This window comes from Phoca vitulina, unplaced genomic scaffold (assembly GCF_004348235.1).
Source record: "Phoca vitulina isolate PV1807 unplaced genomic scaffold, GSC_HSeal_1.0 scaffold2, whole genome shotgun sequence".
In the NCBI taxonomy this organism is placed as follows: Eukaryota; Metazoa; Chordata; class Mammalia; order Carnivora; family Phocidae; genus Phoca; species Phoca vitulina.
The window spans coordinates 8828625-8855823 of NW_022589705.1; the positions used below are offsets into that span (position 1 = coordinate 8828625).

At 50.4% G+C, this 27199-nt stretch overlaps 1 protein-coding gene across 4 annotated transcripts in view; it reads left to right on the plus strand.

Moving 5' to 3' along the window:
• Positions 1–26863, plus strand: part of KCND3 (potassium voltage-gated channel subfamily D member 3) — a 214430-nt gene extending 187567 nt beyond the window's left edge. For 3 of the 4 annotated variants that reach the window (XM_032421517.1, XM_032421500.1, XM_032421510.1), the window contains exons 3-8: positions 11307–11469; positions 17333–17434; positions 17794–17883; positions 19396–19452; positions 20609–20856; positions 21567–26863. In XM_032421517.1, the coding sequence (XP_032277408.1) occupies positions 11307–11469; positions 17333–17434; positions 17794–17883; positions 19396–19452; positions 20609–20856; positions 21567–21768 (862 nt within the window). In that variant the 3' untranslated portion in view covers positions 21769–26863. The remainder of the gene's footprint in view (positions 1–11306; positions 11470–17332; positions 17435–17793; positions 17884–19395; positions 19453–20608; positions 20857–21566) is intronic. The other variant, XM_032421526.1, reaches the window with a different exon arrangement.
• The last annotated feature ends 336 nt before the right edge of the window (positions 26864–27199 follow it).

Consider the following 27199-nt stretch of genomic DNA (forward strand, 5'->3'; position numbering starts at 1 on the left):
CCACTTCTTCCTTCTGGACACGTGACCCTGCAGACCACGCTGGGAACAAGCCCATTCAGAGCACAGGGAACAGCTGAGGGGGCGTATAGGAAGTATCCCCAGATATAACCAAATCCCAGTTTTCGTTTGACTATTTTCCCATTGACAGGAGACCAGCAGTGAATGCGATTACATCTCCTTCCCTGGTTTTTACACGAAGGTGGCTGGCTGGCTGGTTGGCACTGTTCCTGTCTAGTTCTAACACTGGGTTGCTGTCTTGATTTTGCCGTCTGCTTATCCTCTCCATACTCGCCCATGCCGTTGTGTCTTTCCTGGGAGCCGTGAGAGCAAAAGGGATTGGGTCTGTACCGGAAGCAAGCCCCATTCAGCACTGAGACATGACTTCAGTGGTGGCCTCTCTTGATGACATGGCTGTTGTGGGCAGCTCCACGGTCTTCGCTGCCCTCCTACCTGTCGTGATATGGACAGACTCGGGGACGAGGGCTTAGGGACAAGGTGCCCGCATGAGGGTCTTCAAGGATGAGACTGGGAAGTGGAGGTCTGCTCCAAAGGCTGAACCCATGAAGGATAAGCTATTGATTTCAGTCATAATTAACCTCAGCGTTTAATTTTTTCATTTCCAGAAACCCCACTTGGTTCTTTTTCACGTGTGCCCGATGATTTCTGATAGTGTCCTATTGCCGGCTCATCTTTGTGATTCCATCCTTTATTTCAGAAAACCATTTCATACAGAAGTCTTCTGTGTCCATCAGTTTCAGTGTCTGGAGTTCTTGGGGGGTGGGGAGGAGTACCTAAATCTATTATTGGTTTCTTTCTGTTGACTGATTCACAGTTCCTTGCTTCTTTACGATTTGTTTTTTTTAAGCAAACTCATATTTACGTGATCTTAATCTGTGGGAATCCTGAAGACCAGGGTTAAGGGTGTTTTCCTCTGGATAGGGCTTAAATCGGGTTTTCCCGGAAGCTAGGTAGCTCGACCATCTTGGGAGCACTTTAGCCCATGTGCGGGGCCTGGCTTCACTTGAAGACCCTGGGAGTTCCTTTCCCTAAGGTTCAGGGTCCGGTGACAGGTCACAACTCACCAGCTGCTGTCGGCATAGGTGCTCAGGGCTACCATGTTCCTTCCTCTGCTTACTGCTCCCTCCTCCCAGCTGTGATTTCCCCCTGGGGTTTGTCCCTTTTTATTGGGGGTAACATGGATTTCCCCTACTGCACGTGAACCCAGCAATGCATCAGAAAGTATATTTTATTCCGGATTTAGCTGTTTTGCAGCAGAAGGGTTCCCTGATGATCTCGTCTGCTAGAGTCAGCAGTTCCATTGCTAAATCTGTTTATAGTTCATTCACTCATTCAACAAATATCCTGAGTGCCCATCATGTGTCAGGTACGGTTCTAGGTACTGAGGATGCAGCCTCTCCCCTCCTGGAGCTTGAGGTCTGATTCCAGAAGGAGCCAGTCCCAGGGGTCCGGTCCAGTCCGTGGAACACACACCAGAGTGGCTACTTTTGCTTACTCCCTCTGAACTCTTGCATCCCTACTATGCATCATGCCGAGTGCCAGGCACCAGGGACGCAGAGACAGAGAGCCCTGTGCTCAGACCGCACTCATGGAAATGGGGAAAACAGCCATTTCTGGGGGTGTGTTTCTGCATGGAGGAGTAAATGTTCTGATGGAGGTGGAAAGACAGAGGAATGAGTGATACTGTGGCGGGGGGAGGGAGGGCTGCTAAGGGAGGTGTCATTTGAGCAGCATCTGGAAAGATGAGTAGCCATCGCCTGGGAAAGAGAGAGAGAGAATCCTTTCCAGCAGAGGGAAGGGCCTCGTGGAAGGCTTGCAGTCACCGAGGAGCCCGTAGCAGGTGGGAGCTCAGGCAAGTTCAGGAAGCAGCAGCGGGAGGAAGGGACCGGTGGGAGCTTGGCTGCAGACCCACGCAGAGCTTGCCCGAGTGCCCCCCTAGGTTCCTCCCTTCTGTCCACCCTCACACGGAGCCAGTGACCGAGTCCAGCAGGCTTTACTTCCTCAACACAGCCTGCGGACATTCTTCGTGTAGCATTACGACCTTGAACCGCCGTCGGGATTTACTTGTCTGTTCCCCCTGAGATCGTAAGCTCAGGGGACATGCCTGTCTATTTAGCTTTGAATCCCCGGCACTAGCAAAGGTAGGGACACAGGGTAAACAGCCAGCAGGCGTTTGATGACTCAATCGATCCAGAGGGACAGAGGTGGAAACGCGTGGGCCCGTGCAGGTTTGGGTGTGTGTGGAACAAACACAACGCGCAGGGTATTCGGAAGTCACATGAGGCTGACACTCTGGCCTGGCCAAGCAGATGACCCTGTGCATTCTACTCTGCCTCTCCCAGCTGCGGTTTCCTCAAAAATGGGGCTAATGATACCTCGTAAGGTTGTTAGGAAGATCAAATGGTGCATATTGATGTTAATAAAAATAGACTATTAGTGAATTGTTACTGTGATTATTATTAGGTTCTCCTGCTCTGAGCCTCAGTTCTCCCCTCCGGGTCCACCCCCAGATGGGGTCTTCTGAGGAAACTTGAGGTTCCAAATGCCAACCCATCCTTTTGGCTCCTGGCTCACCACTGGGGCCACTTTGCGGGTGAACCCAGGAGAGTGCCTGGCTGCAGGAACACGACCAGAGATGTGGGTTGATTTTTTTAGGGGGTTGGGGATGGGGGAAGAGGCATGGGGTAGAAAAGAATAGTGACATGAGGCTTTCATTTGATTTTCCAAGTCCCCCTCCTTGAATATCGAGAGCATAGGGCTAAAGTCATTCGTAGGGGTATGGCTAGGCAGCTGCCGTAGATGCAATCAGCTCTGAAGGGCCCCCCTTGCTCTCTAACGAGACTTCTGCCCGCCATGTTGGCTCCTCAGGGACCATGGCTTTGGGCTATAGGGACTAGTAGTTATGTGTAGGGACTTTGGAGTTTAAGAGACCTGGTTCTGCCCCTGGCTAGCCAAGTGACCTTGGGCATATTACTTAACCACTCTGTGCTTCAGTTTCCTCATCAGGAAAATGGGCATAATAATTGCATCTATTTCTTAGGATTGCTGGAAGGAGAGAGATCATGTATTTGCAGTACTTGGCATGACATAAGAGCTCAAATAAAAGAAAGAAAAACAGTTACAGCAGTCCTACTCCATGGGAGGGGATCTGGACATGAAAAGAGGCTGACCAGAGGTTTGTGAAGGGATGAACTCATCAGCCAGGCTGGTGTTCTAGTGTCCCCCAGGGTAGTCTGCCATTGTCCTTTGCCCTGGACAAGGAGGTGACCACAGGGGTCTGAGTCCCTGGAACTTGCCATGGTGCCCAGCCTGCTCTGAGAACATGTGTCCCCACAGGGCAGCTTCCATCCCCCGTCTGCATCCCCAGTCCCAAGGGTCTGGAAGCAGAGGAGGAAGCCAAGTTCAGGGGCCTCCCCGTGGAGAAGGTGGGTGCAGGAGCGGGTGTGCCCTGAGGTGGAGACGTCCCCTTTGCGGGAACTCATCAAGGACACGTCTCTTTGGCGGAGCTCCCAGCAGCTGGGCCCCGAACGGGCAGTGTCTGGCCTTCAGTAAAGAAGGGACTCCCTGGGCGCCTGGGTGGCTCAGTTGGTTAAGCGACTGCCTTCGGCTCAGGTCGTGATCCTGGAGTCCCAGGATCGAGTCCCGCATCGGGCTCCCTGCTCAGCAGGGAGTCTGCTTCTCCTTCTGACCCTCCTCCCTCTCATGCTCTCTCTCATTCTCTCTCTCGCAAATAAATAAAATCTTAAAAAAAAAAAATTAAAAAAAAAGAAGGGACTCCCTGCCAGATGTGAAGCCTCGCCCCTGCCTGAGAGGCAGGCGGAATCAGACCAGGGAGCTTGGCTCCCACTCATCTCTCAGCACCTGGACGAGGAAATGAAGGCAGCAATTAATTGTACAAGGCGGGTGGTTTGTGCAGCTTAAGTTCAGATAAAAAGTTTAATTATCCCTACACCCTAATACAAATTAATTAGCCTTCCATATTAGGAGGGTAAGCTTCCCTGTTCTTGCCACAGCCCAGCCATCACTGTGGATTACCGAGAATGTGCTGGGAGAGAGGGGTGGACAGAGGGGTACTGAGTGCCTGAGCAACACCCCCGCCCCGGGGTCCAGGGGCAGACAGCTGCCACAGGGTGGCCCCAGGTGAGGTCTGGGTGTGAGTCCTAAATCTGGGGTGAGCACCATAGCTCCTCTGTCCCTGGGAGTCTCCCTCCTGGAGGGGCTTTTTCTCATCCCTTCCTTTCCTCCCCTCTCAGAGCCAGGATGAGGGGTGGGGGAAGGGAGGCCTTATTTGCAGGAGAAAAGGAAGACAAAAAGGAAATAAGGCTAAGGCTTGAATTTTTTTTTCTAGGCCATGACATTTTCTTTTTTTCTTTTCTCACCCCTTTCTTTCCTCAAAATTCCACATAGAAAATAGGCCATAGATGCCATTAGGACTTAGAGATCCTGCACCTCAGAGCTCCTGCCCAGGTGGGACCCAGGAGGCCCCGGGGCCAAGGCCACTGCCCAGGGTGGATGTTGCAGTCATAATTAGCTGCTCTTTAATGAGTGTTTACTGTGTAACAAGCATGTAGTCTTTGCAACAATGTTGCAAGGTATGTTTTATTCATTAACTCACATATTCCACCAACATTTATTAAAGTTTGAGCAGGGGAAGGACATGCTTGGATTTGCATTTTAAGAATGTGGTTCTTTGGGAATTAAAAGGGAACAAGAGTAGAAGTGAGAAGTCCGGCGAGGAGGCTTTTGCTGATGCCCAGTCTAGAAGGCCCGGTGGTCAGGGCCCTAGATTTGTTTAATAAACATCAATAAGGTTCTTCCTGTGTGCCCGAATTGAGCATTTTCCACATCGGACCTCACTAATCTCTCACAACAACCCTGTGAAGTGTAGGTACTATTATTTTATCCATCCCAGGTGCCGTGGTTGAAGAAGTTAAGTGACGTGCTCAAAGTCACCCAGCTAACAAGTGGCAGGACCAGGATTTGCCTCTGAGTCCAAACTTTTAACCTACGTGGAACCACTGCCACTGAGGCGTCAGAGGCAGAGAAGTGGGTGACCTCCAGCTGACTGCCCAGAGCCCTTCCCCACGACCATCCTCACCTCCATCCCCCCACAGCCCCCCAAGGAGCCGGATGTGAAGGACAGAACAGGGCACTGGGAACAAACTGACCTGGGCTTTAACCCAGCCAGTTCTGCCCCTCACTGCTTGAGGGCATTAAACACTTCGCTGTCCTCTCTGGACATGGGCTCCATGCTCCTAAGGATGGAGTTACTGTGAGACCCATGAATGCAGATAAAATTCTCCACGCAGGCTCCCGTACATTATTCCCATCCACCCTTCCATTCCCCATCCCCTCTTCTTTAGGCCAAATGTTCCTGGTCCTAATTGACTTCCAGACAATTCACCATCCCAACCTCCCTTCTCTGGACGTGATCCAGTTAATCAATGTCCTGTAGAATATATAATGCCCCGAACTCCACACAGCAGCCTAGAGGTGGTCTGTCCCAACGGGCAAGTACAAACACCTACTCCCTCTTTCTGGGCACTGTACTCCCATCAGTCCTGCCCATCAGTCCAGTCCTTTCTGGGCACTGTACTCCCATCAGTCCAGTCCGGTGGCATAGTTTTTAGCAGGGGCATTACGCTGGTGGCTGTGTTGAAGTTAAATTTCCCTGGTGATTTTTAACATGGATGGCTTTTAAGCTGGTTTTTCCCATCAGCTATACAAGTCATTGATTATTTGAATCAAAATGCTGGTGTTGTCATTCATCTTTGTTGGAATTAATCTGGCTGGTTTCACCCATGATTACAACCTGTTAAAATCCTTTTGACTCTGAAAGACCTCAATTCATAGTAGCGCTGTCATTTAGAAATTTGAAGAGCTTGCTTAAAAATAATCAGCAGCAGACAGAGAAAGGCAGACAGCGTGTGATTTCACTTAAATGTGGAATCTAAAAAACAAAACAAATGAACAAACAAAACACAACAGAAACAGACTCATGGAAAAAGGAAACAAACTGTTGATTACCAGAGCATCCAACGGATGAAATAGGTGGGATAGATGAAGAGGATTAAGAGGTACAAACTTCCAGTTGTGAAAGAAATAAGTCACAGGGATGTCATGTTCAGCGTAGAGAATAGTCAATATGGTCATAACTTTGTACCATGTCAGATGGCGACCACACTTATCATGGGGATCATTGCGTCATGTATAAAAATATCGAATCTCTATGATGCATGCCTGAAACTAATAGGCTATTGTATGTCAGCTATACTTCAATAAAGGAAATTAACTGTAAAAATAATCATCAGCAGCAGTACCCTGATCAACACCATCACCATCGTCCTTATTATCATGGAATCCGAGTGGAAGAACATTAAAACAGAAACAAGAATTTGTTGGTGCGCAGACTCAGAAGAAGGACTGAACAGTTAAGCCACAGGGAATGCGACAGTAAAGCTGGCCCTCAGAATCAGGACAGGAACTCGGACTCCATCAGAGCCCCTTTTCCACTTCTCACCTCTTTCTCCGTGTCAGCCTGCTCCCTCTCTGACCACAGCCTGGGGTCAACCCTCTGTGAAGAGATTGGTCTCATCACAAAGGTAGCACTCAGGGGAGGGAAGGCGTCGCCCCATATAAGTAGCCAGCAGGAGAAATGCAAATCAAAACCACAGTGAGAAACCACTTCCCACCCACTAGGATGGCTAGACTCAAAAGACAAATAGTAACAAGTGTTGGTGAACATATGGAGGAAGTGGAGCCCTAATTTAGTGCTGGTGGGAATGCGACGTGGTGCAGCCACTTTAGAAAACAGTTCGGCAGTCCCCTACACTGTTAAACACGCAGTTGCCACGTGACTCCTAGAAAAAGGAAAACATCTTTCCACACAAAGACGCATACACGATTCTTCAGAGCAGAAAGTATTCGTAATAGCCCCAGAGTGGAAAGGACCCAAACGTCCATCAACGGATGGGTGAAAGAGCAAACTGCGGGACATCCGTACAATGGGATATTATTCAGCAATCAAAAGGGTTGAAATAGTGGCCCCTGCTACAACAGGGATGAGCCTCGAAGCCTTGGCACGTCATGCTAAGTGAAAGAAGGCAGACACAGAAGGCCATGTATTGTAGGATTCCATTGATATGAAATGTCCAAAAGAAGGAAATCTATAGAGACAGACAGTAATTTAGTGGTGGTCTAGGGCTGAGGGGTGGGGGGGTGGGGGGATGATCCCTCACTGCTAATGGGTGTGGGGTTTTTTGGGGGGTGGAGGTGATGAAAATGTTCTAAAATTAGACTGTCGTGATGGTAGCACAACTCAGTAAATACACTGAAAAATATTGAATCGTGGGCACCTGGGTGGCTCAGTCGGTTATGTCTCTGCCTTCAGCTCAGGCCATGATCCCAGGGTCCTGGGATCGAGTCCCACATCAGGCTCCCTGCTCAGTGGGAAGCCTGCTTCTCCTTCTCCTTCTGCCCCTCCCCCCTGCTCATGCGTACTCTCTCTCTCTCAAATAAATAAATAAAATCTTTTTTAAAAATTTTGAATTGTATGATTTAAATGGATGAATTGTATGATATATAAGTTATATGTCAGTAAAGTTGTTATCAAATGAATCCAGGAGAGGAGCTCATGGCCCAGCGTGAGTCAGATGCCTCATTCTGAACCTGTTAACCGTGCCCGGTGGGAGCAGGGGCAGAAGGGAGGGTTTGTAAGAATATGGCAGCTCCTCTGGACAGAGTTTATGTCGTAATGGTGGGGAGGGCACAGTTCCTAGATGGGTAGGCCATTAGCAGACAAAACCATAGGTGCCCACTGCACTGGCTATTTATAGAGAATTTACATTTACCCAGAGACAACATTAAGTGCCTCTCCTGAATCATCTCATTAATTATTACAACAACCCTGTAAGTTAGGTATATGAAACCTATTTTATATGGGTAGCGGCTCCACTTAAATAACTTTCCCAAGGTCACTTAACCCCTAAGTAATGTGGGGCCGGGGATCAACCTGGGACCTGTCGCCAGTCTCCTCTCTCAATCATTAGGCCATGCTGCCTCCCTCTGGCTTTACATAAGTTGTAGAGAAATTCTGGAACACACCACTGGAGACCGAGCTCTCGATCCATTCTTTATTTCATTTACTTATTTACCCTTTCACTAAAGGAGAGCCTTCTAACGCGAAAGCCATGAACTTCCTTTGCTGGCATAGGACCGCTGTTGGTCATCTTTGGAAAGTGCCCGAAGGTGTCTGTTCAGCCCCTCCTGACCGCACTGCCATCCACACCCATTCCTCCAGCTTGTCAAGGGTATGAGGAACTGGGACAGGAACACATCTTGCTAAGATCATGATGCAGCAGTCCCCGGATCCACCAGCCAGCGAACCCTTCCAAAACAAAAAATCAGGTTAATTTGGCAAGACGCGTGCCTAGTGAGCAATACGGCTTATTTTCCAAGTGTTCGCAAGCTGTCCGCTTAATATCTGCTCTCAGGTTCTGCCAGCACTTTGATGGCAGAATTGATGGGTGCCCAGCCTGTTGGTCTGTGACTTCCCAGACTTCCTTCCCCCGCCCCGCCCCCACCCTCCGTGTTCAAAAACACCAACACAGCGGTTTGCAGGCTTCAGTCTCTCCGTGTTTCTGCGCCGCGCCATGATTTCTCAGCCGTCATGGGCAATGCTCCACAACTCCATCTGTGCATCCCTCCTGTCTCCTGGGGTGGGATCCAGGTGGGCCTGCGAGGTGCCTCCACTGAAGACAGCTGGGCGCTCGCCCGCTCGCCCCTCCCCGCCCTCGAGCTCCGCATCCTTTCCCCCCAACATTTGCCTCAGCCTTTCCAAGATAAAGCCTGTTCTTCTGGGTGGAGAAGGCAGAGAGCGCACGGGAGCTGAGCTGTCCTGCTTTTGCTCAATCGTCTGTTACCAGCACACCCTCTGCACCAGCAGCGGGCTCGGCTCTACGCCTCACTCTTTCTTCCAGGGGATAAAACCACCTTTCTGGGTCCGTAGCATTTTTCACCAGCCGCCATCACCCCCAAATGGAGGCTTTCTGACACTGTGCTTACATTCTCCTGCCACGCTTCATTTTCACCCAATGTCCACCTTTCAGTCACATCCCCGAAAATCCCTACTAACATCATTTGCCTCCAGGGGCAACCCCCCTTTCCTTCATCATCGGGATTAGTTGCCCATGGCACAATCAGCTGTGTTTTTAGAGTTTCCCAGCCACAGAGACCACTGTTTCCGGGACGCCTGGGTCAAAGTAATGGTGTGTATGGTTTATGGAGGTGCACGTGTTGCAAGAGGACCGTGGCCCAGGTTACTCGTTCTATCTCCCCTTGACAGACAAGGAGAGGCTGAGGCCCAAAGTCACATTCCCCCAAGGTCGTGCGGTGATCTGATGGTGAGCTGGGTGGGGCTGGAACCCAGGTCGCCTGCGCCTGGAGGCCAGGTTCTCGACCACACCCCCCCAGAGGCCCCTCCTGGGCAGCATGGCGGAGCCAGAGAGCCTAACGTCAGCGTTCCCCGAAAGAGCAGCCTCGGGCTTGGCGTCAGTGGCATGACAGAGAGAGCTTGAGGCCAGGACAAAGGGCCGAGACACCGAAGGAGAAGGAAGAGCGTTCGCAGAAGAGGAGCCTAATTCACAGGGTGTCGAGAGCCTTAAATGAGGTCACTCATTCACTCACCAAATATGTGTCAACGGCTGGCATATGGTCCACGGAGCCCTTAGGTGCTTAGGAGGGGAGGACGTCACACTCTGGAAAAGATCCGCCCTATCCCCTTCTCCTTCTTCTCTGCGTCCTCAGGGCACCTGGGTCCCCTCAGGACAAGGGACTCTGAGCCTCGAGATTTCCGTGGCAGCAATTCCTGGTCCTCCTCCCCCTGCTTCTGCTCCAGACACACAGAGGAGTGAGCGGGGGAAGGTGTTTCTGGCTTTGGCCAAAGGAGTCATCACAGCTTTTGCCTAATGAAGCCTTTAATTTATCTCAATAAAGAAGAGGCTAAACACTTAACCACTGCTGAGAGTACCTTATTGATCGGAGGAGAGAGGCTCTGGCCTGCCTGCCTGGGGCTGAGCAGGAGCCAGGCCCAGCTGGTCCCCCCAGGGCAGCCACCAGGGTGGGAAGCACTTAGGAGAGACTCTCTGAGCTCTGAGACGAGCCGGCGCCGTCCCAAAGTGGCTGCGCGGCTTAGGGGGCTGAGTTTTGGAGCTCATGGCTGCCCTCTGAGATGGTGTGATTGGTAGAAAACAGATGAAAGCAAAAGGAATGGGTTTTGATCCCAGCCTCTCCCCCAGCGTGAGCAGTCCCCCGGCCTGTGAGCCTCACTTCCCGCATCTGCACAGTGGGGCTGAGGACACAAAGTTCACAGGGTCCATGGAGCTGGTGGGAGGTAAGCGTGCAGAAGGGCTTTGTGTATTATGTCTCCACGTGAATAGAGGGTGGGTTTATTATTTGTTTTTTTATGAACATAAATGAGATTGTGCTGCTTTTCTTCCTAATATGCATCTGTGGCTGCTCATGGCACTTGGCCCAAAATCCACACTCTGTGGGGTGGCCTCGACCTCCTTTTGTAGCTACCCTCCACCCCTGTCTCCCCACCAGCAGGCCTGCAGTCATGCCCAGAGCCCGCCACGCTCCCTCCTCCCTCAGGGCCTCTGCCTTTCTGTTCGCTCTGCCTGGCACACTCTTCCCCAAGTGTGTTGCCTGCTGGATCCTTTACCTTTAGATCTCAGCTGAAATGTCAGCTCCTCAGAGAGGCCGTTTTTGGCCACACTGCCCCCGCCTGGCATAGCACCTGTCTCTCTTCTCTTCATAGAAATAACGACGAGTCAGTGTTTTTATGCGTTCCCTTATTTGTTTAATGGTCTTCCCCTTGTAGGTGGTTGCCTCTGGGAACGCAGGGATCTTGTCTGATTTGTTCGCTCCCAGGTCAGAGTAGGCATGGAGTAGGCACTTCAAACAACTGTTGAATGAAGGGATGGATGGATGGATGGATGGATGGATGGATAGGTGTATGGATGGATGGATGGATGAAAGGATGGATGGATGGATGGATGGATGGATGGATGGATGGATGGATAGGTGGATGGATGGATGGATGGATGGATGGATGGATGGATGAAAGGATGGATGGATGGATGGATAGGTGGATGGATGGATAGGTGGATGGATGGATAGGTGGATGGATGGGTGAGTGATGGGCAGGGAAGCCTGGCTTTTTTCCCCAGTGACCCCTCTTCCTCATACCTGTTTCTCTCTCTCTCTCTCTCTCTCTCTCTCTCTCTCAGATATGGAGATATGGTGCCCAAGACAATTGCAGGGAAGATTTTTGGCTCCATCTGCTCCCTGAGTGGCGTCCTGGTCATTGCCCTGCCGGTCCCTGTGATCGTTTCCAACTTCAGCCGGATTTACCACCAGAATCAGAGAGCGGATAAACGCAGGGCACAAAAGGTAAGACTCAGCCTGGGGGGCTGAGACAGGGGCCTGGCCCTCTGCTTTGGGCCTTGTGCCATGGTCACAGTCAGGTCACCAGGCCTGGACTTCTGGGGCTGATCCCCCAGCCTCCAGCTTCTGAAGGTAAGGCAGCTTTGTTTCCCTTCCTACTGACAGTGTCCTGCATTCCAGGTCCGATCCCCGGTCAGCTGCAAAGTGCAACAAGCCCTCAATCATCCATAAGCTGACTCTCTCCCTCCTGGATGTTCTGTGCAATTTCCTTGAGCCCTGGCTTCCCCTTCAAGACCTCAGCCACCAACACTCAGTGCCCCAGACCCCTCCCTGTCCCTGCCAGGAGCTTACTGGGGCACGTAATTGCTCTCCAATACCCTTTACTAGCCGATACAAAACATAGGGACAGAACAGAAATTTGCTGAGAAGAAAAGCAAATACTCTGAAAGAACATTCTGAGGCCACTGAGTTCCAGAACAAAAGGCACGACATGCTTTGGTCACCTCGGGGTGTTTGCGGTTCAGGCACAGAACTGCGGTTGATGACCAGGAGAGTAGACACTGGTCCTGAGAACAGTTTGCGGTGATGTCCAGTATACACTGCTTAAGAAGGCAGGGCAGTCAAATGCCCCCATGCCAAAGGAAGACTGGCTGAAGGCTTTGGTGCGTTCTTAGGGCATCTGGCTAGTGAAGGTTCTTGGGTCGTGACTTTTGTCAGCTTCCTATCAGGAAAGGGGAGGACTACGGGGCCCGTTTTCCATTTCTCTTCTGATCTGGGCTGAAATAGGTGCCCCTTCAGCAGCCGCCCAACCTCCAGGAGGTTCGGTCAGAGCCTTTCTGGGTACAGTGGACGCGGGACCTCGTTGAGAGAGTCACTTAACGGGGGCCAGAGATTTCGTGTCCTCATTTTATTCTTTCTGTCATTCATTCATTCCACAAATATTTCCTGCACCTGCGGTGTGTCAGGCCGTGTGTGTGTGGCTGGTGGTTTCCTCCCCCCACGGTCCCTGCTACTGGCCTCCCATTTACGGGGGTAACACCAAGTAGCAGGTCTTCCTTGACATATCAGAGGAATCCAGAATTTCAGAACACATCTATATACGCTGTCTGAAATGAAGTCACAAGGTTCAGGAACGTTAGCTCTGAAACGTATGGTAGTTTACGTACAATAATACTTAATAATATATGTTATGCAATTATATAATGAAGCCAGTTGGTTCCCACTTCCAACATAGCCCCTTTTGCGTGCCCTCGCGGTCACGCCCCCAGCCCGGGCTGAGATACCTTTTGACTTATCTTGACCTGGCTCTGAATGTTGCCAGCCTGCCTTAGATCGATCTTCTGGCTCTGTGCTGTCCTCTCCCTCTGCTCCGGCACCCATTTCCTACCTCTTCACCCAAGGTCCAGGCCTCCCCACGCCCACCCCCTGCTAGCCACCCAGAAATAGAAGTCTTATCTCCTTCTCCTGTTCGAGTCAGCTGGTAAATGTTCGACAATATCTAAATTCATTATGCTGTCCTCAAGAAAGGACCAGGGGTCCTAGAGCAACTCCACCCCCCAGGGGCTGGGCTGACACAGGTATCTGGTCCAGCGGGGTAGGGTCAAAGGAATCCCCAGCTCACACACTAGCCTACCGCTGTGCCCAGGCAGGCTGGGCTATAAAGTGCTCCCGCAGCTACCTTTCCCTCCGTGTGCCCACACCCTTACCCACCTCTCAGAGCATCACATCCCCTGCCATTTTACCCCTGCAAAGAACAGACCAGTGATCATTTCCACCAGGACCTTACAAAGCTCATCCTGTGTGATCACAATGCAGAAGGAATCAGCCTTGGTGCGCCCCTCCTTCTAGCTGCTAAAGCCCACACTCCCTCCCTTCTGCCTCTCCCCACCCTCTCCCCTCTCCCTTTGAAGTCAGAGTAAATATTTACAGTGTTTTCACCTGGCCTGGATACTGTCTCCCCTCAAGGTTGCTGGCTCTGTCTCTTTCACCTTGGGCTGCTTGCGAGAGGCAAAAAAAAAAAAGAATACAAGAATACTGCCTGCTTCTAGCACTGAGTCTGTCGCCGCAAAGCAAGGAAGGCAGGTACAGGAGACTTTGTGGCGGTGGAGACATGGGACAGGGAGGAGGTCAGGGAAGCTGGTAGTTCTCAGCCCAGACCACACACTCAGGAGCTAGACAGCTCTAAAGGAAAAAGCTCCCCCAGCCTCCGCTGTAAAGGGAGGGCTTAAGAAGTTGTCACCGTTTCCCATCACAACTGGTTTGCTTGGGGTTGTTACTGAAACGAACTCCACAACTCTTGACTTCAGAGGCTAGGTTCTCGAAGCCAAGTGAATTGAAGATCGAGTAAGGACGTCTAGCAGTGGACAGAGAGAAGGGAACATCTGGATTTTTACTGAGCTAAGCATAGATTCACATGTAAGTTATAAGATTATCACCACCCAGGTATGGATGTTGATACAATCCACGAATCCTATTCTAGACTTCCCTAGTATTACGTGTACTCATGTGTGGGAGTGTGTGCGTGTGCGTGTGTGAGTGTGTGTGAAGTTTGATGCCAGGCAGCTTCATGCCTCCATCACCTCGGTCAAGGTGCTGAACCGTTCCAGCACCATAAGCATTCCTCCCACCCTACCTCTACCCCATCCCTAACCCCGGCAACCATTTACCTATCCTCCATTTACTCAATGTTTTCATTTCAAAAATGCTACATAAATGGATTCGTGCAGTAGGTAACCTTTGGAGGTTGTTTTCTGTTTTGTTTTTTTCCATTTCACATAATTCCTAGAGATGCATCCAGGTTTATAAGTATCAATAGTCCATTCCTTTTTCTTGCTGGGTAGTATCCCATGGCATAGATGTATCCTGTGCCATCGGGCTATATGAACCACGTTTTTGGTTGTTACAAGTAAAGCTGCTGTGAACATTCATGAACAGGTTTCTGTGTGAACGTAACTTTTCATTTCTCTGGGATGAACGCCCGAGAGTGCAATTGGCCGTGTTCTCCTGTGGCTTTTCCCATGTCTCCCTTTTTCCTTCTCCTGACTCTCCGGGGCAAGACATGTCAATACTCGTGACCCAGACAGCACCTGGAATTGTACCGAGAGTGGGAGCATCCTCCTTCCAGACCTCTCCTCCAACCCTGGAATCTCCATCCCTGCTGAAATTGCAACTTCTCGGGCCTAGCTCATCCAGTTTAGAAACTTGCCTGGCAGGCGTTGAAATTCAGGGAGAGGGCTGTTATGGAGGCAGCATTTGGCCTGAAGGTAGAGAGACCTGAGCAGAAGCCTCCCCCGCACCCCGAGCCTGCTGCTTTGTCCTGGAGAAGTTACTTCCCCTCATAGCCTCCATTTTCTTGTCTTCAAAATAGCCTAGATGACGGCCACAGTCTCTTTTAACCTCTCACATTGTGCTCCTGGCCAGTGGAGGAGGGAGAGGCTGACCAGGCCACACAGGGATGGGCTCATGACCAGGGCCTTATTAATGGATTTCTGACCGACTGGGAAGGACCGTTCTCCTTCCTGGGTCCTCACCAGCCTGGCTTGAACGCCTGCTCCGTGCACAGCCCTGTGTCAGACGCCGAAGATAAAAATATGCGTAAGCCAGACTCTGGCTCTCAGGAGCTCAAAGTCAAACGAGAAATCCTCACCAAATTTCATGTGCCGGGTATGGTTCTGTAAATATATTGCAAACCTCTTTATCCTGTGTGGAAAATGATTAAACAGTGTTGTGCATTTGATATGACAATCTGTTGCTTTAATAGAGCCCAGGGTAAGATAAGATTAAAAGAAGTGCCACAAAGGAGAACAGGAGAATCTTTCATCTCTAGAAAGTAATGAAGACAGACCCCAGATACGAGAAAGGTCTGGCTCTAAGTGGTGCAAATTTTAGAAGGCTATAATGAGCTTGACACAATTGGATTTCCATATGCAGCTCTCAACACCCAATCCTCACCCAAGGCAATAACAGCCGCATCCTCAAATGATGAGCAACGTGCTTGAATGTAGACGTATCGCTGAGGGTAGGGCTGGCGCGGTCCTGGGCCTGGGATGAAAGTTCTTGGCTCAGAGAGAAGAGGACTGACAGGGCTTCCTCGCTTTCCTTGTCATCCTTTCCCGGCCGGATCCCCCTTTCCGCTCTCGCCATCTAGAGAAGCGCTCTCCCTCCGACTCACAGGCAGATCCGCCGGGCCCAAGCCCTGGCCTCTTCCCCGTATTCAGAAGCCAGGAAAGGGAGTCGAGCTGTCCCCGTGGGGACATGCAGGCCACAGGAAACCAGAGACCTAGTGTGTCCTTGTGCTTCCATTGACAGCCTGAAGCCGACTCCCTGGCCTCTTTTTAGCACATGCGACAGTCCAGCAGGACACTCGGAAGGGACACTTCCCCTTGCCGGGGAGAGGTAGACGGAGACACGGAAATTGCCACAGTTTCCCAAAGCCTGTTGTCCTGCTCGGAGTCCATGGCGAAGTTACAGCGGACTTTGACAAAGGCAAGGGAGGGGCTCCTCTGGCCCAGGATCGCCCGTGAGTCCCTGTGGGCTCCTTTGCTTCCAGCGGTGTGGACCTAGAGGTGCTTCTACATAGATCTGCAGGAGCCCAGACTCTGGCTGCATTTCTGTAAACCAGCAGGAACCCTTCTCCCGAAGCCCCTTTCCTCTTGGGCCTCCCTCCGTGGTTGTGCTGGTGTCACGGTGCCGCTGATTATGGCTATTAGGAAAGACAGGAGCAGCCGGTGTGCCCAGTGGGTCCCACCTCCCCCTGCCTCTGCAAGCAGGACAGATGCGCGCTTGCCTTGAGATACCTGGCGGCCCCCCTGCAGGGGACCTGCTGGGGCCTCCCAGGCTGGGGCCGGGGAGCGTTCCAGTTGTCCTAGTTAAAGCCAGAGCAGTGTGTGAAAATGTGTTCCATCCTCCCCTCTCTCACACACACACAGTGGGCCACCGCGTCACACGCGCGTGCACCTGCTCTCACCCCCGACGAGCATGGACACGTATTGGCCCCACCATGCATGCATCCACACCCCAAAACAGGCCTGCGATTTTAAAGACTTTTATTGATTTAAAAATTACCAGGCCATGGGGATACATCCGTGAACAAAATGAAAACTCCTGCCCGCAAGGAATTTACATTCTGGGAGGCAGTGGCAAGGTAAATGCAGACACCGAATCCTCCCTTAGTCATAAGTGCTAAGGGCAAAATAGAAAGAAGGGAAGAAGTGAAGACATGTTGAAGGGCACAGGATGCACACTCCTTGCTTTTCTCCTAATTAACTGATGTTTGGGCACCTGCTGGGTACAGGGAAGGGCCCCGGGCCCTCGAGGAGCGTCGGGATATCCCGTCTTCTCCATGTCCTTCGTTTCTCCACGGGAGGTGGGAGGGCCCCAGCAAAATTGGGATGAACCAAATTTCAGGGTCACCAGAGAACATGCTAGCTCAGGAGCTGGGGGCCCTGGGTCTACAGCTGGGTGAGGTAACCCATGCTCCTTTCTAGAGCTGGCGATCCAGTTAGAGATGAGAAATACTCTAGTGCGAGACCGAGTAGGTAAAGGTCATGAAGCTTTTGGGAGGAGGCAGGGCTTTGATGAGTGGTATTTCTGCTGCCGGGATTGCACCAAGGCTGGAGAGGTGAGTAGAGACCCCTGGGAACTCTGACCAGCACCAGGCTGCACCGAGTGGGTACGCAGTGTCTCAGACCCAGGGCCAGGGTCTGCGGACAGAGATCCGTAAGTGGCTGGGAAGAAGCCGCTTCCTCCCCTTCATCAGGCATCACCTGGGAACACAGCCGCGCCGGGACGGCCTGCTGTCACTGGCTTTGCCAGGCTCGCTGTCTGGTCTCTCAGGCTCGCTCACTCTTTTTTTCTCTGCCAATCGCAGAAGGCCCGCCTTGCCAGGATCCGTGTGGCCAAGACAGGCAGCTCCAACGCCTACCTGCACAGCAAGCGCAACGGACTCCTCACGGAGGCCATGGAGCTGATGGTAGGTGCCTGCAGGGCCTGGGCTGGGGAGAGGGAGGGGAGATGGGCTTCTTTTCTCTTTCCAGGGGCACCACCACCCCCAAAGCCCCAGTGTGAACCCTAAGAAGGACATGTTTCCAGACCTTCTCCCGGGAGCACCCCTCTGCGGACCCTCTCCCATGGGATTCTCACCGCTACCCCGGACCCAGCTGTAGACCCAGGGCCCCCAGCTCCAGAGCTAGCATGTTCTCTGGTGACCCTGAAATTTGGTTCATCCCGATTTTTCTGGGGCCCTCCCACCTCCTGTGGAGAAACGAAGGACATGGAGAAGACGGGAGGAGCCACCAGCGTGATCCGCAGCCTCTCCTCTTTTCTGATTAGGGCACCCCAGAGGAGGGGCACGTGGGCAAGAGCACGTCACTCGCCGAGAGCCAGCACCACCATCTGCTGCACTGTCTAGAGAAAACCACTGTGAGTCCCAGCCCGCCGCGCCCCTTCTCACCCCTGACTCCCGCCCTCCTCTCTGAGGGCTGGAGCTCACAAGGGGAGAGCTCTGTGCCCGCATCCTCGCCCCGGGCCCAGGCTGCAGATGTCCGAGTCTGTCCCCTTCAGATCCAAAGAGTAGCCACGAGGTCTCTGTCCGTCCTCAGGAGGAAGACCCCAAGGGGGGGGGGGCGCAGTCTCCAGGGTCGGAGGCCAGCTCCGTCCTGCAGCAACAGAGAAGCTCATTGCCCCCAGCTTTTCTGCACACCCCCACAGGGCCCCTAGAGCCGTGTTTTCATGGTTACTGAGAGCTGAGGGCTCCGCCTCTGTTTCTCAGTCCGAATGGGCATCACTCTTCAAAACTCGGGCTGAATTTATCCTAGGTTGCTACAGGGCAGTGGAGAAGGGCATCAGTTTTTGTCCTGTCCCTGGGGCTAGGCTGATGCAACGTGTAGGTCCCTTTTGCTCCCTACACTGCTCCTTAGAGGACAGTGAATGAGGGAGGCAGTGCCTATATTTCTCTAGCCAGGGATTGTATGGGTACTGCTCCCTCTTAGTCACCCTGCAGCGCCCAGGGAGTTCAGATTCTGCAAGACTTCTTGTTAAAATAGAGCCATGGTTTAGGATGCTGTAGCTGGAATGTGGCATGTTGCCTGTGCCCCACAAACAGACTGAAAGGAAGGGCAGTGGGGCCAACCCTGGACCCTTGGCAAAAAGTGCCAGGAACAGTAGGGAAGAGGAGAAGTCAGGGTGGACAACCCAAGAGAGACAAAGTGCAACCCTTCCCTGTTCTTTCTAGGCCCGCCCTCCCCAGAGAGCCCAGGGTCAGGGCTCAGCACCCTAGGGAAGGAAGTTTCTACTTCTGAATGTCCCATATCCTGACCTCTAGGTGCAGGGGGAATAGACGTCAGATGACTCCTACTGTGAGCCAAGTGTGGATACTGTGGATGGCAGTTGAACCCAAAGAGGGCTTCCCAAATGGGAAAGTACTCGGAGAACCCTAGTTTCCAGGACTTATCAAATATGTCTTACTGTTAAGAACTGTATATGTATATCTAGAACTTCTCTCAAAGACTCAGAGCTTGCCAACGGGATAGGCCCGGACCCAACTGCCCTTTCCAAGTTGCATGTGCTGGGTGGAATGTGTCAACTGAAAGGATATGGGTAAAGATGTTTGGGTTTGAGGGGCTGGAATGTTGGCATTGAAGGGATGGAATGCTGAATTTGCGGGAGTGAATGTCGGATTGTGGGGCGGGGGTGCTGGGGTGAAAGAGATGGAATGCTGGACTTCAGGGGAGGAATGTTGGGCTAGAAGCAGAATGTTGGGATGGAAGGAATGAATGTGGGGTTTGAACAGGGTCGTGTTGGAACAAGGGGTGGAATGTTGGACTCCCGGGTGGAATGCTGGGATGGAGGGACTGAATGTCAGAACTGAGCTTGGGAATGCTGGAATGTACAATCAATGGTGTTTTTATCTTCTGTTGGCATGTTGTCCTGTAGGGGTTGTCCTATCTTGTGGATGATCCCCTGTTATCTGTACGAACCTCCACCATCAAGGTATCGCTTTTTTAAAAATTCAATTGATGTGTTTCTCTCTGAATATTCTGAGTCTGTGGATTCTCCTCTTTTTACCCCCTGGTCTGGTTCTCTGCATGTGCTATCAATTCTTCTGGGGCTTTTCCTACCTCTACTGCCACTCCCAGCAGCAGCTCAGGCTTTGGGGTGTTTGTGCTGAACTACCTGACTGCTTTTCTGCTTCCCTCCTTTGACCTCCCCAAGGGCTTAGAGAGGGTGGCAGAACATGGCAGCCATATTGGTCCCCTGTGAGTGTCCCTGGGCCCCTTCCCCAGCTCCGCAGGGACTCCTGGTACTGGCTGCCAGGGCTGGTCTCTCTCTGCACGCTCTTCTCACGCTTATTCTCTCCAGAGTGGCGGCCTCGGCCAGACCATTAATACCATAGGTTTTTAGTCACCTTGACCAAACAGCCATTTTTTTTTTTTTCGGTTATCCCGGGTTCAGCACCAGGAGGCTGTTAACATTCCTTCCCCTGCTTACATTTGACTTAGGGAATCCTGTGCCTCCAGATATATTAAGGATCTGCATCCCATAATCAGGTGGAGGGGGGGAACAAAAAAATTAAAGAAATCATAACCCTGACAGACCCCATTGGCCTTCAAGAGCAAAGCTCTCCCAATTCCATGAATAATCCAGTGCATTCAAAAGCTTATATCTCACACGTACCCAAGATTCATAAGGATCTTACCCATTAAATCCAACCCAGCATTCAAGACTGCCTAGCGTACCCACTCCCCAGGGTCAGTGACTCCTTACCTGCCACCTCCAGGAGATCCTGTGCAAACCCTGCAAAGTAAGTCAAGTCTGCTTCTAGCTCTGAGGATGCCACTAAATCCCTCCAGGTCCTCTGTGTCCCGTCAGCTCAAAGCTGTAGATGGGGTGTATGTCCCATCACGATTTAATGGCTGCAGTCCCCACCCTTCAACCTGATGGCCAGGGCTGCCAATAGGAATCTTTTTCTTTCTGCATTTGATGCCCATGGGACATCGCCCCTCCCGAATGCTTCTCCATGCTCCAGGCCTCTGGGATCCCTCCTCTCGACGCCCAGACACAGACAGGCAGCTACACGGCGCACGGGGGCTCATCCCCCTCCTTCCCCATCTCCTTTTCCTACCTCTTCTCCTTCTGCTTCCCACAGAACCACGAGTTCATAGATGAGCAGATGTTTGAGCAGAACTGCATGGAGAGCTCGATGCAGAACTACCCGTCCACAAGAAGTCCCTCACTGTCCAGTCACCCGGGCCTCACTACCACCTGCTGCTCCCGTCGTAGTAAGAAGACCACGCACCTGCCCAACTCCAACCTGCCGGCCACTCGCCTGCGCAGCATGCAAGAGCTCAGCACGATCCACATCCAGGGCAGTGAGCAGCCCTCCCTCACTACCAGGTGGGTGGCTTCCAGCCCCATCACTCCCCAAGGCTCGAGTCCTGCCGGTCCCAGAAGCGAATAGTCTCGGCCTTAGGAGAGCCCCAAGTGAGCCCTCCTTCCCCTTATGTAATGCACGAGCCCCCTCCCCCTTCCTTATCTTTGCAAGTTAACCCAAAGGCCCTTCATTTGCTTGGGAGGGTACCATAGCAGGTGTAGGCCCAACGTGGGGTTAGATACCAGAAACAGTAACTGGGAAACAAAAAAAAAAACAAAGGAAAACACCTCCCCTAGTGCAAAGAATGGATCGTTTTCCCAGGGAAACAATTTTCACAATTGTGTTAGACATGGCTTATCCCAGGTGACTTTGAACCACAGACTGACCTTTTCCCTTCCTTCTCTGCTTATACTTAGGCCACTTTCCACTACCTCCAGTGAGTGGCAAGGGACTCAGGGAAAACAAAATTCAAATGCCACAAAGGATAGGTAAACGATCTATGGCAGGGAGAAAAAAAACCGCATACTCTGAATTCCAAAGCCCAGTATACAGGACTTCGCAATTGTCAGAAATAATAATTAGAATGGAGAGTGACAGGCTGATTACCAAAAGCAGAGACAGGGATGCAGGAGCTTCCTCCTAGTTACCGTGAGCTAGACATGTGGGGGGGTCAGGGAGGCTCGGGGACACTAACAAGAAGCACCATCACCAACTCACTCTTTTTTTATCTCAGTCGCTCCAGCCTTAATTTGAAAGCAGATGACGGACTGAGACCAAACTGCAAAACATCCCAGATCACCACAGCCATCATCAGCATCCCCACCCCCCCAGCGCGAACCCCAGAGGGGGAAAGTCGGCCACCCCCTGCCAGCCCCGGCCCCAACACGAACATTCCTTCCATAGCCAGCAATGTCGTCAAGGTCTCCGCCTTGTAAAACCACTGGACAGAGGGCCCGTGCGGGGAGTGGGAGTGAAGGGGGCTGGCATGTGGGTGGCCATTGGCACCACTCTCTCCCCTCCCTTCCCCACTTTCTGCCGGCCCCGTTGCACCCCTAGCACTGAGACTTGTGCCTGGAAGGAAAAGGAGGCAGCAAAGGGCACCTGAGGTTCACCGCTGCTGGCGTGGCCGTGGCCGTGGCATCTCGCTGGGGCCAGAGGAAGGGAGGGGGGTGGGAGATGGGATGGCGGTGGGGGGGTGGGTGGTGTAGAGGCTGCGTGCCAGGACAGGGCCTGGAGGGGGGAGCCTCAGACCCAATAGCAGTTGTCTCTGGAGACCCGGGTGAGGAAAATACAAGACCAAGAACAGCACAGAGGCCGAGTTGTCACATGCAAAACAGGAAGAAAATATAACACTGTGTATTTAAGCACCTTTTTCAAGGCTCTTAATGGATAATATTTATTCATGGGAAAAGGTGGAAAACAAAACACCAACGGATTTTTGTGAAATATTTTTCTCCATGGACCCAATACCTTTGAACCAAAACAATGCATTTTGTGAGGGTTTTGTTTTGTTTTTGTTTTTGTTTTTCTTTCTCCTTTTATAGCAGAAGCTTTTAGGCTAAGAAGTCAGTTACTGCTGAGTTCTCTCTCCATTCCCCCAGGTGGGTGAGGTCAACTGAGCCTGGGCCCCCACTGCCCAGCTGACCTGCACAGAGCTGCCAACTGACCACACAGCAACACTTTCCCTCCGTCTGTCCTTTGTCTCTGTACCTCTCTGCTTCACCCCCCTGGCTGTTTTTCTCTGTGTCCAGCCATCTGTCTCTACATGGACCCCGGTGATCCTGAGACATGTTAGTAAAGCCTTCTCCACTTCCAAGCACCTGCAGACTCATGCCTGGGAGTTATAGTTGTGTGAGTGCAGCTGTGGAAGAGAAGAGAATAAAGCTAAAACGGAAGAGTTTAGGGATGAGGGAAGTCCACTTTATAGAACAAAGTGCTTCCCTTGCGGTGGTGGTCTTTGCAGTTTCCATTTCTGGGGGAAAAAAAGGGAATGACCAGATTTTCCACACTGGGATCTTGACACAGAAAATAGCCGAGACCTAGGAGGCACAGCGGAGTCAGGCGTGTGCTAGCGAAGAGAGAACAGAAGAACCCAGGGCTCACAGCTGTAGTCGGCCGCTGGAGCACCTCGTTATGTACCCTTCTTTCAGGACCCACCATAAAGCCCGTCCAGAATTCTGCCAAGAGGCCCTATAAGCAGTTTCTTGCAGAAAAGGCAAGTTTCCGACTTACCTTATGACTGAGCTAACTCCCATCCAGAGGCTGCAGATGATTAAGCCTGTGTGCTTCATGCAGGATGCTCCAAAGTGTGAAAGCAAGTAAGCAATTCTAGATGATTCTTATCTGGCCTGAAAAATGTTTGAGGTCTGAAGGGTCTTCAGGCCTGATGTCCCCAAAGGTAACTGAAGTGCGGGTGAAGCCTGATCACCTCCGTGCAAAGGAAGTGATGTTCCTTTTGGAGAACCTGTTCAAGTGGTTTGCACCCTGGGGGGACTGGGAAAGCATTTCTGGAAGCCTCCTACCATTTTTCTCTGCTTGTAGGCAGGCAGGTGGGCCTCAGGGTTAGTGACAAGCCCCTGCCCACCCTCCCCAGTTGCGGTCTCTCTAGTCTGGGCTCTGAGATACAGAAGCCCCTCATCCATTCTACAGGTTAGTGATCAGCAGTTTCACTGTAGGCCAAGGACCTCTCTGCCCACCACAACCATCTAGACAAGTTTCACCAGTCGGGAACCTACAAAATACCTTCTGTGGGCTTCCCTATGGCCCCAGCTCCTAATGAAGCCCCAGCTCTAGTGACCCTGTGTGAGGGGAAGGTCAGTGGATTCTGAGGTGGCCTCTAACCAGAAGGTGGCCAGGCGGGCAGAGGACGGGGAGGCTGCTCTCCTTGCTGACCACCGATTGAGTCCTTTCTCTGGGTCTGGCTTCATTAGGGGGAAATCACCCCATGAGAATGGGGTGGTTTTGGCCTTCTGAGCCTGCAATCTAAGTAGACAGAAAAGCTTTACAACTACGAAGGAATATATGTGTACACCCCCCACACACACACACAAACACAACACCACCAACCTAAACACACCTGAGAATAAGTACTTGAATCCACTCACTTCATACACATATCCCATTAGGGAAGGCAAAAGCCTGGGCTGGACTCCATGTAGAGGTCAGGCACAGGACTAGAAATGGAATTTTTCCTTTGAAAGAATGGTAATGGAACAAAGTTAGGAATATTGTAGTATCTAAGTTTACATCATAAAAACTGAGTGGGGTAAGGGATAAAAAGGAAAATAAGAACATGGTTACATACATATAGAAAGTGCCCGTGTTTAAGAACAGGTCATCACAGGATTAGAATAATGACAATATCCAACCCAGGATCTGTTTGATAGTGCACCAAGGGAGCCTTTTAGCGCTTCCCGCAAAAATTAATGAACACATTTTTTAAAATCATGTCTCAAATAATTTCTCATTTTTTGACCCTAATGAACTGTTTTGTGTTCCTTCAATTTCATGTCTAAATCCCACATTATGCCGGTTCCTAAAAGACTTTAGACTATCCCCTTCCATCTCCATCCCCCAGTGTAGACTTAGCCAGGGATAAGAGACCCAGCTCACCTCTGGTCCAAGAGATGTCAACCCAGGAAAATGGCGTATCTACACAACAGAATACAGCAAGACTACATTGCTGGAAGACTTCTGTAAGTCAACTAAAAGGCCTAAGTGTGCTGAATCGGTGTAATAAATCTAACTCATTGGCCAGTGACTGAAGAACCAGGATATCAGGGCTTTCTGGAAGCAATGGCTTTCAGGGGAAATGACTCTTGAGCTTTCATAGTTCCTGAACCACTTCAGTATAATAGAAGATTCCCAAAACCACTTACCCCATTCGATGCCACTCAGCATTAGAGAGTGTTAAAAAATAATTATTATTATAGGCTACGTTCAAATGAATGGAAACTTAGAAAACATAGTATTAAGAATATATCAGAACTAGAAGGGATTAAGGAATACCTTACAGTACAGAAGGCTGGGGCCCAGAGAAATGAAGTGACTTGCTCAAGATCATGCAGTCATTAATGTCCTAACCAGGACCAGAACACAAGTCACTTGGCTGTTAGTCTAATGTTTTCTCCACTACACTTGTTACCTCTTGAAGGAATGACGCTTCGGAGAAGATCCATCAAAGAATACATGCTGTAACTAGAGACATAGTCTTATGTAAATGTCAATACGACTTGGACACAGCCCTTGGGAACAATTTGACTGTACTAATACAAACCATCCTTTTGAAACCACCATGCCCTGGGTAGAACCAGCTATGGACTATCAATTCTGTCAAAAAAAAGAAAAGAAAAAAAAAGGTGAACAAGCGAACAGTTTTCATTCAGCCAAATGCTACCTCTTCTCATTGAAGAGAGGGCTGATAACATTTGAAAGCATACCTTCTAGAGTCTTTTGATCCTTACTACAACCTCTGATGGTAGTAGGTCAAGTGACTAAGTCCTGGATCCACAGAGAAGGAAAACAAGCGGGAAGAAGCTGAGTGACTTATCCAAGTTCATAAGGCAAGTTAGTGGCAGAACTGATTGCCATCCAGGGCTTAGACATCTTGTCCTAAGATTTTTCTCCCACATCATATTGCATTACTCTGGGGTTTGCTTCTATTTTTAATACTTGGATTTCCAGGGTGGTGATTAGGGGGAGGAAGCATTCCATCAGAACCACCCTGAACCAGGACCTCCAGAAGCAAACTGTACTATTTCGCCTTCATCCCCTATGCTCTTAACGTGTCAAGTTCAGGACTAACTGCGCAGAATCCTGCTTGAAAGACCAGATATTCTCAGTGACAGTTGAACACATTAATCTACAATCACACAGGAGTTTAAGGTCAGCAAGTAGAAAAGTGAAACTAAGAGAAACAAAGAATTTGAACAGAAATTAAAGTGGACAGTTAATGCTGATCCATGATTAATGAGAACCACCCTGTAGACGTGCTGAGGACTTTACCTAGTTTTCAAACTATGATTCCTGCAGTTCAGGATCATATCACTTATTCTTCAGAATATAGGCAGGAAAAGTGTACATTGAAACGTGTACCTAGATTTTTTTTCCTTGTCTTCTTAACTTTGCAGAGGTAGTGGTTGAAATGGAGCTAAACCTAGATTCTGAGGTTATTAATGAATTCCAGTGGTCCAGGCTCCCTCCCTTCCATCATCAGGTCACTACAAGGCAGAAAGATCCCAATGCTGTTAATCTAAGGCAATATTAGTTTCCCTTCTAAACTAGTTGGCATGGTAACCATGACAAACGGGAACCTGGAAGACTTATATTTTCCCTTTCTGATTTCCTTATGAAATCACATCATTTGCAAAGCTTTAAAATGACTGGATGAAGGAAAAGCATTTTTATGACCCATGACCCTTGGAGCCCAAACAGCATCATGAAGAGAAAGTGGCTATCAGAAAAAGAAACAGCTTTAAAGGGTTCCTTCTGAGTCTTGTTTTCTATTCAGAATGTTCTTTGTTTTTCTCATCAAGTGTGGGAATGACATTTATCTTAGCAGGTTACTTAACTACACTGGATGATGTCACTCCAAACCAGTGTAGGGCACTGACCCAAGTCCTGGGGGGCTCCTTGGACCAATAGACTATTTTACAAACCTGGGAGGTGGGAGGGATGGTATATTTTTGATAATCAGACATTCCAATGTAATGTTTTCCTTAGAGGTCACCCCCCTCCGTTAATGTTATCGTGAAAAACATCAAGTGTGTTCTTTTCTATTTTCGTATAATAAATGGGCTTTGCTTACCAACATCTCAATGGCAAAGAAGAAATACTGTACAAAACTGCAGGAAGATAAACGTGAAAACTTTCTATGGAAAAAAAAAAAAAAAAACCTCTTGAGTTTCCTGTCGTCTTCTTTTGAAACTGTAGTGCATATGTTAAAACGTATTATCACTTACAGTACTGAGTCACGCGCCACTGCTGTACCTGATGTATCCGATCTGGATTAAACAGACTCTGTGCCACAAACCCTAAAGTGATTACGAATGTTTATTTTCATACCAATTCTCCTGGCTATCCACTAGAAAATAAGGATAGTTTGAACACAGAGGGGCTTTCTCTCTTGCCAGAGAAAAGCCACAGCATCTCCGGAGGGTGCTGATGGAGTGGTCTCATCTTTCCTCCCCCCCCTCCACCCTCAGTGCAAGCAACCCCTCTACAACACAGATCATGGTTCTTGCCCGCTTGTATGCTTTAGTCAGGGATGTCCACAAGCACTGGGTTGCCTTTGTCAACAGCTCTGTTCTGAGCCCCAGCCCTGAATTACTGAAAGAATACAGAACACTGATATGCCTTTACCTATCA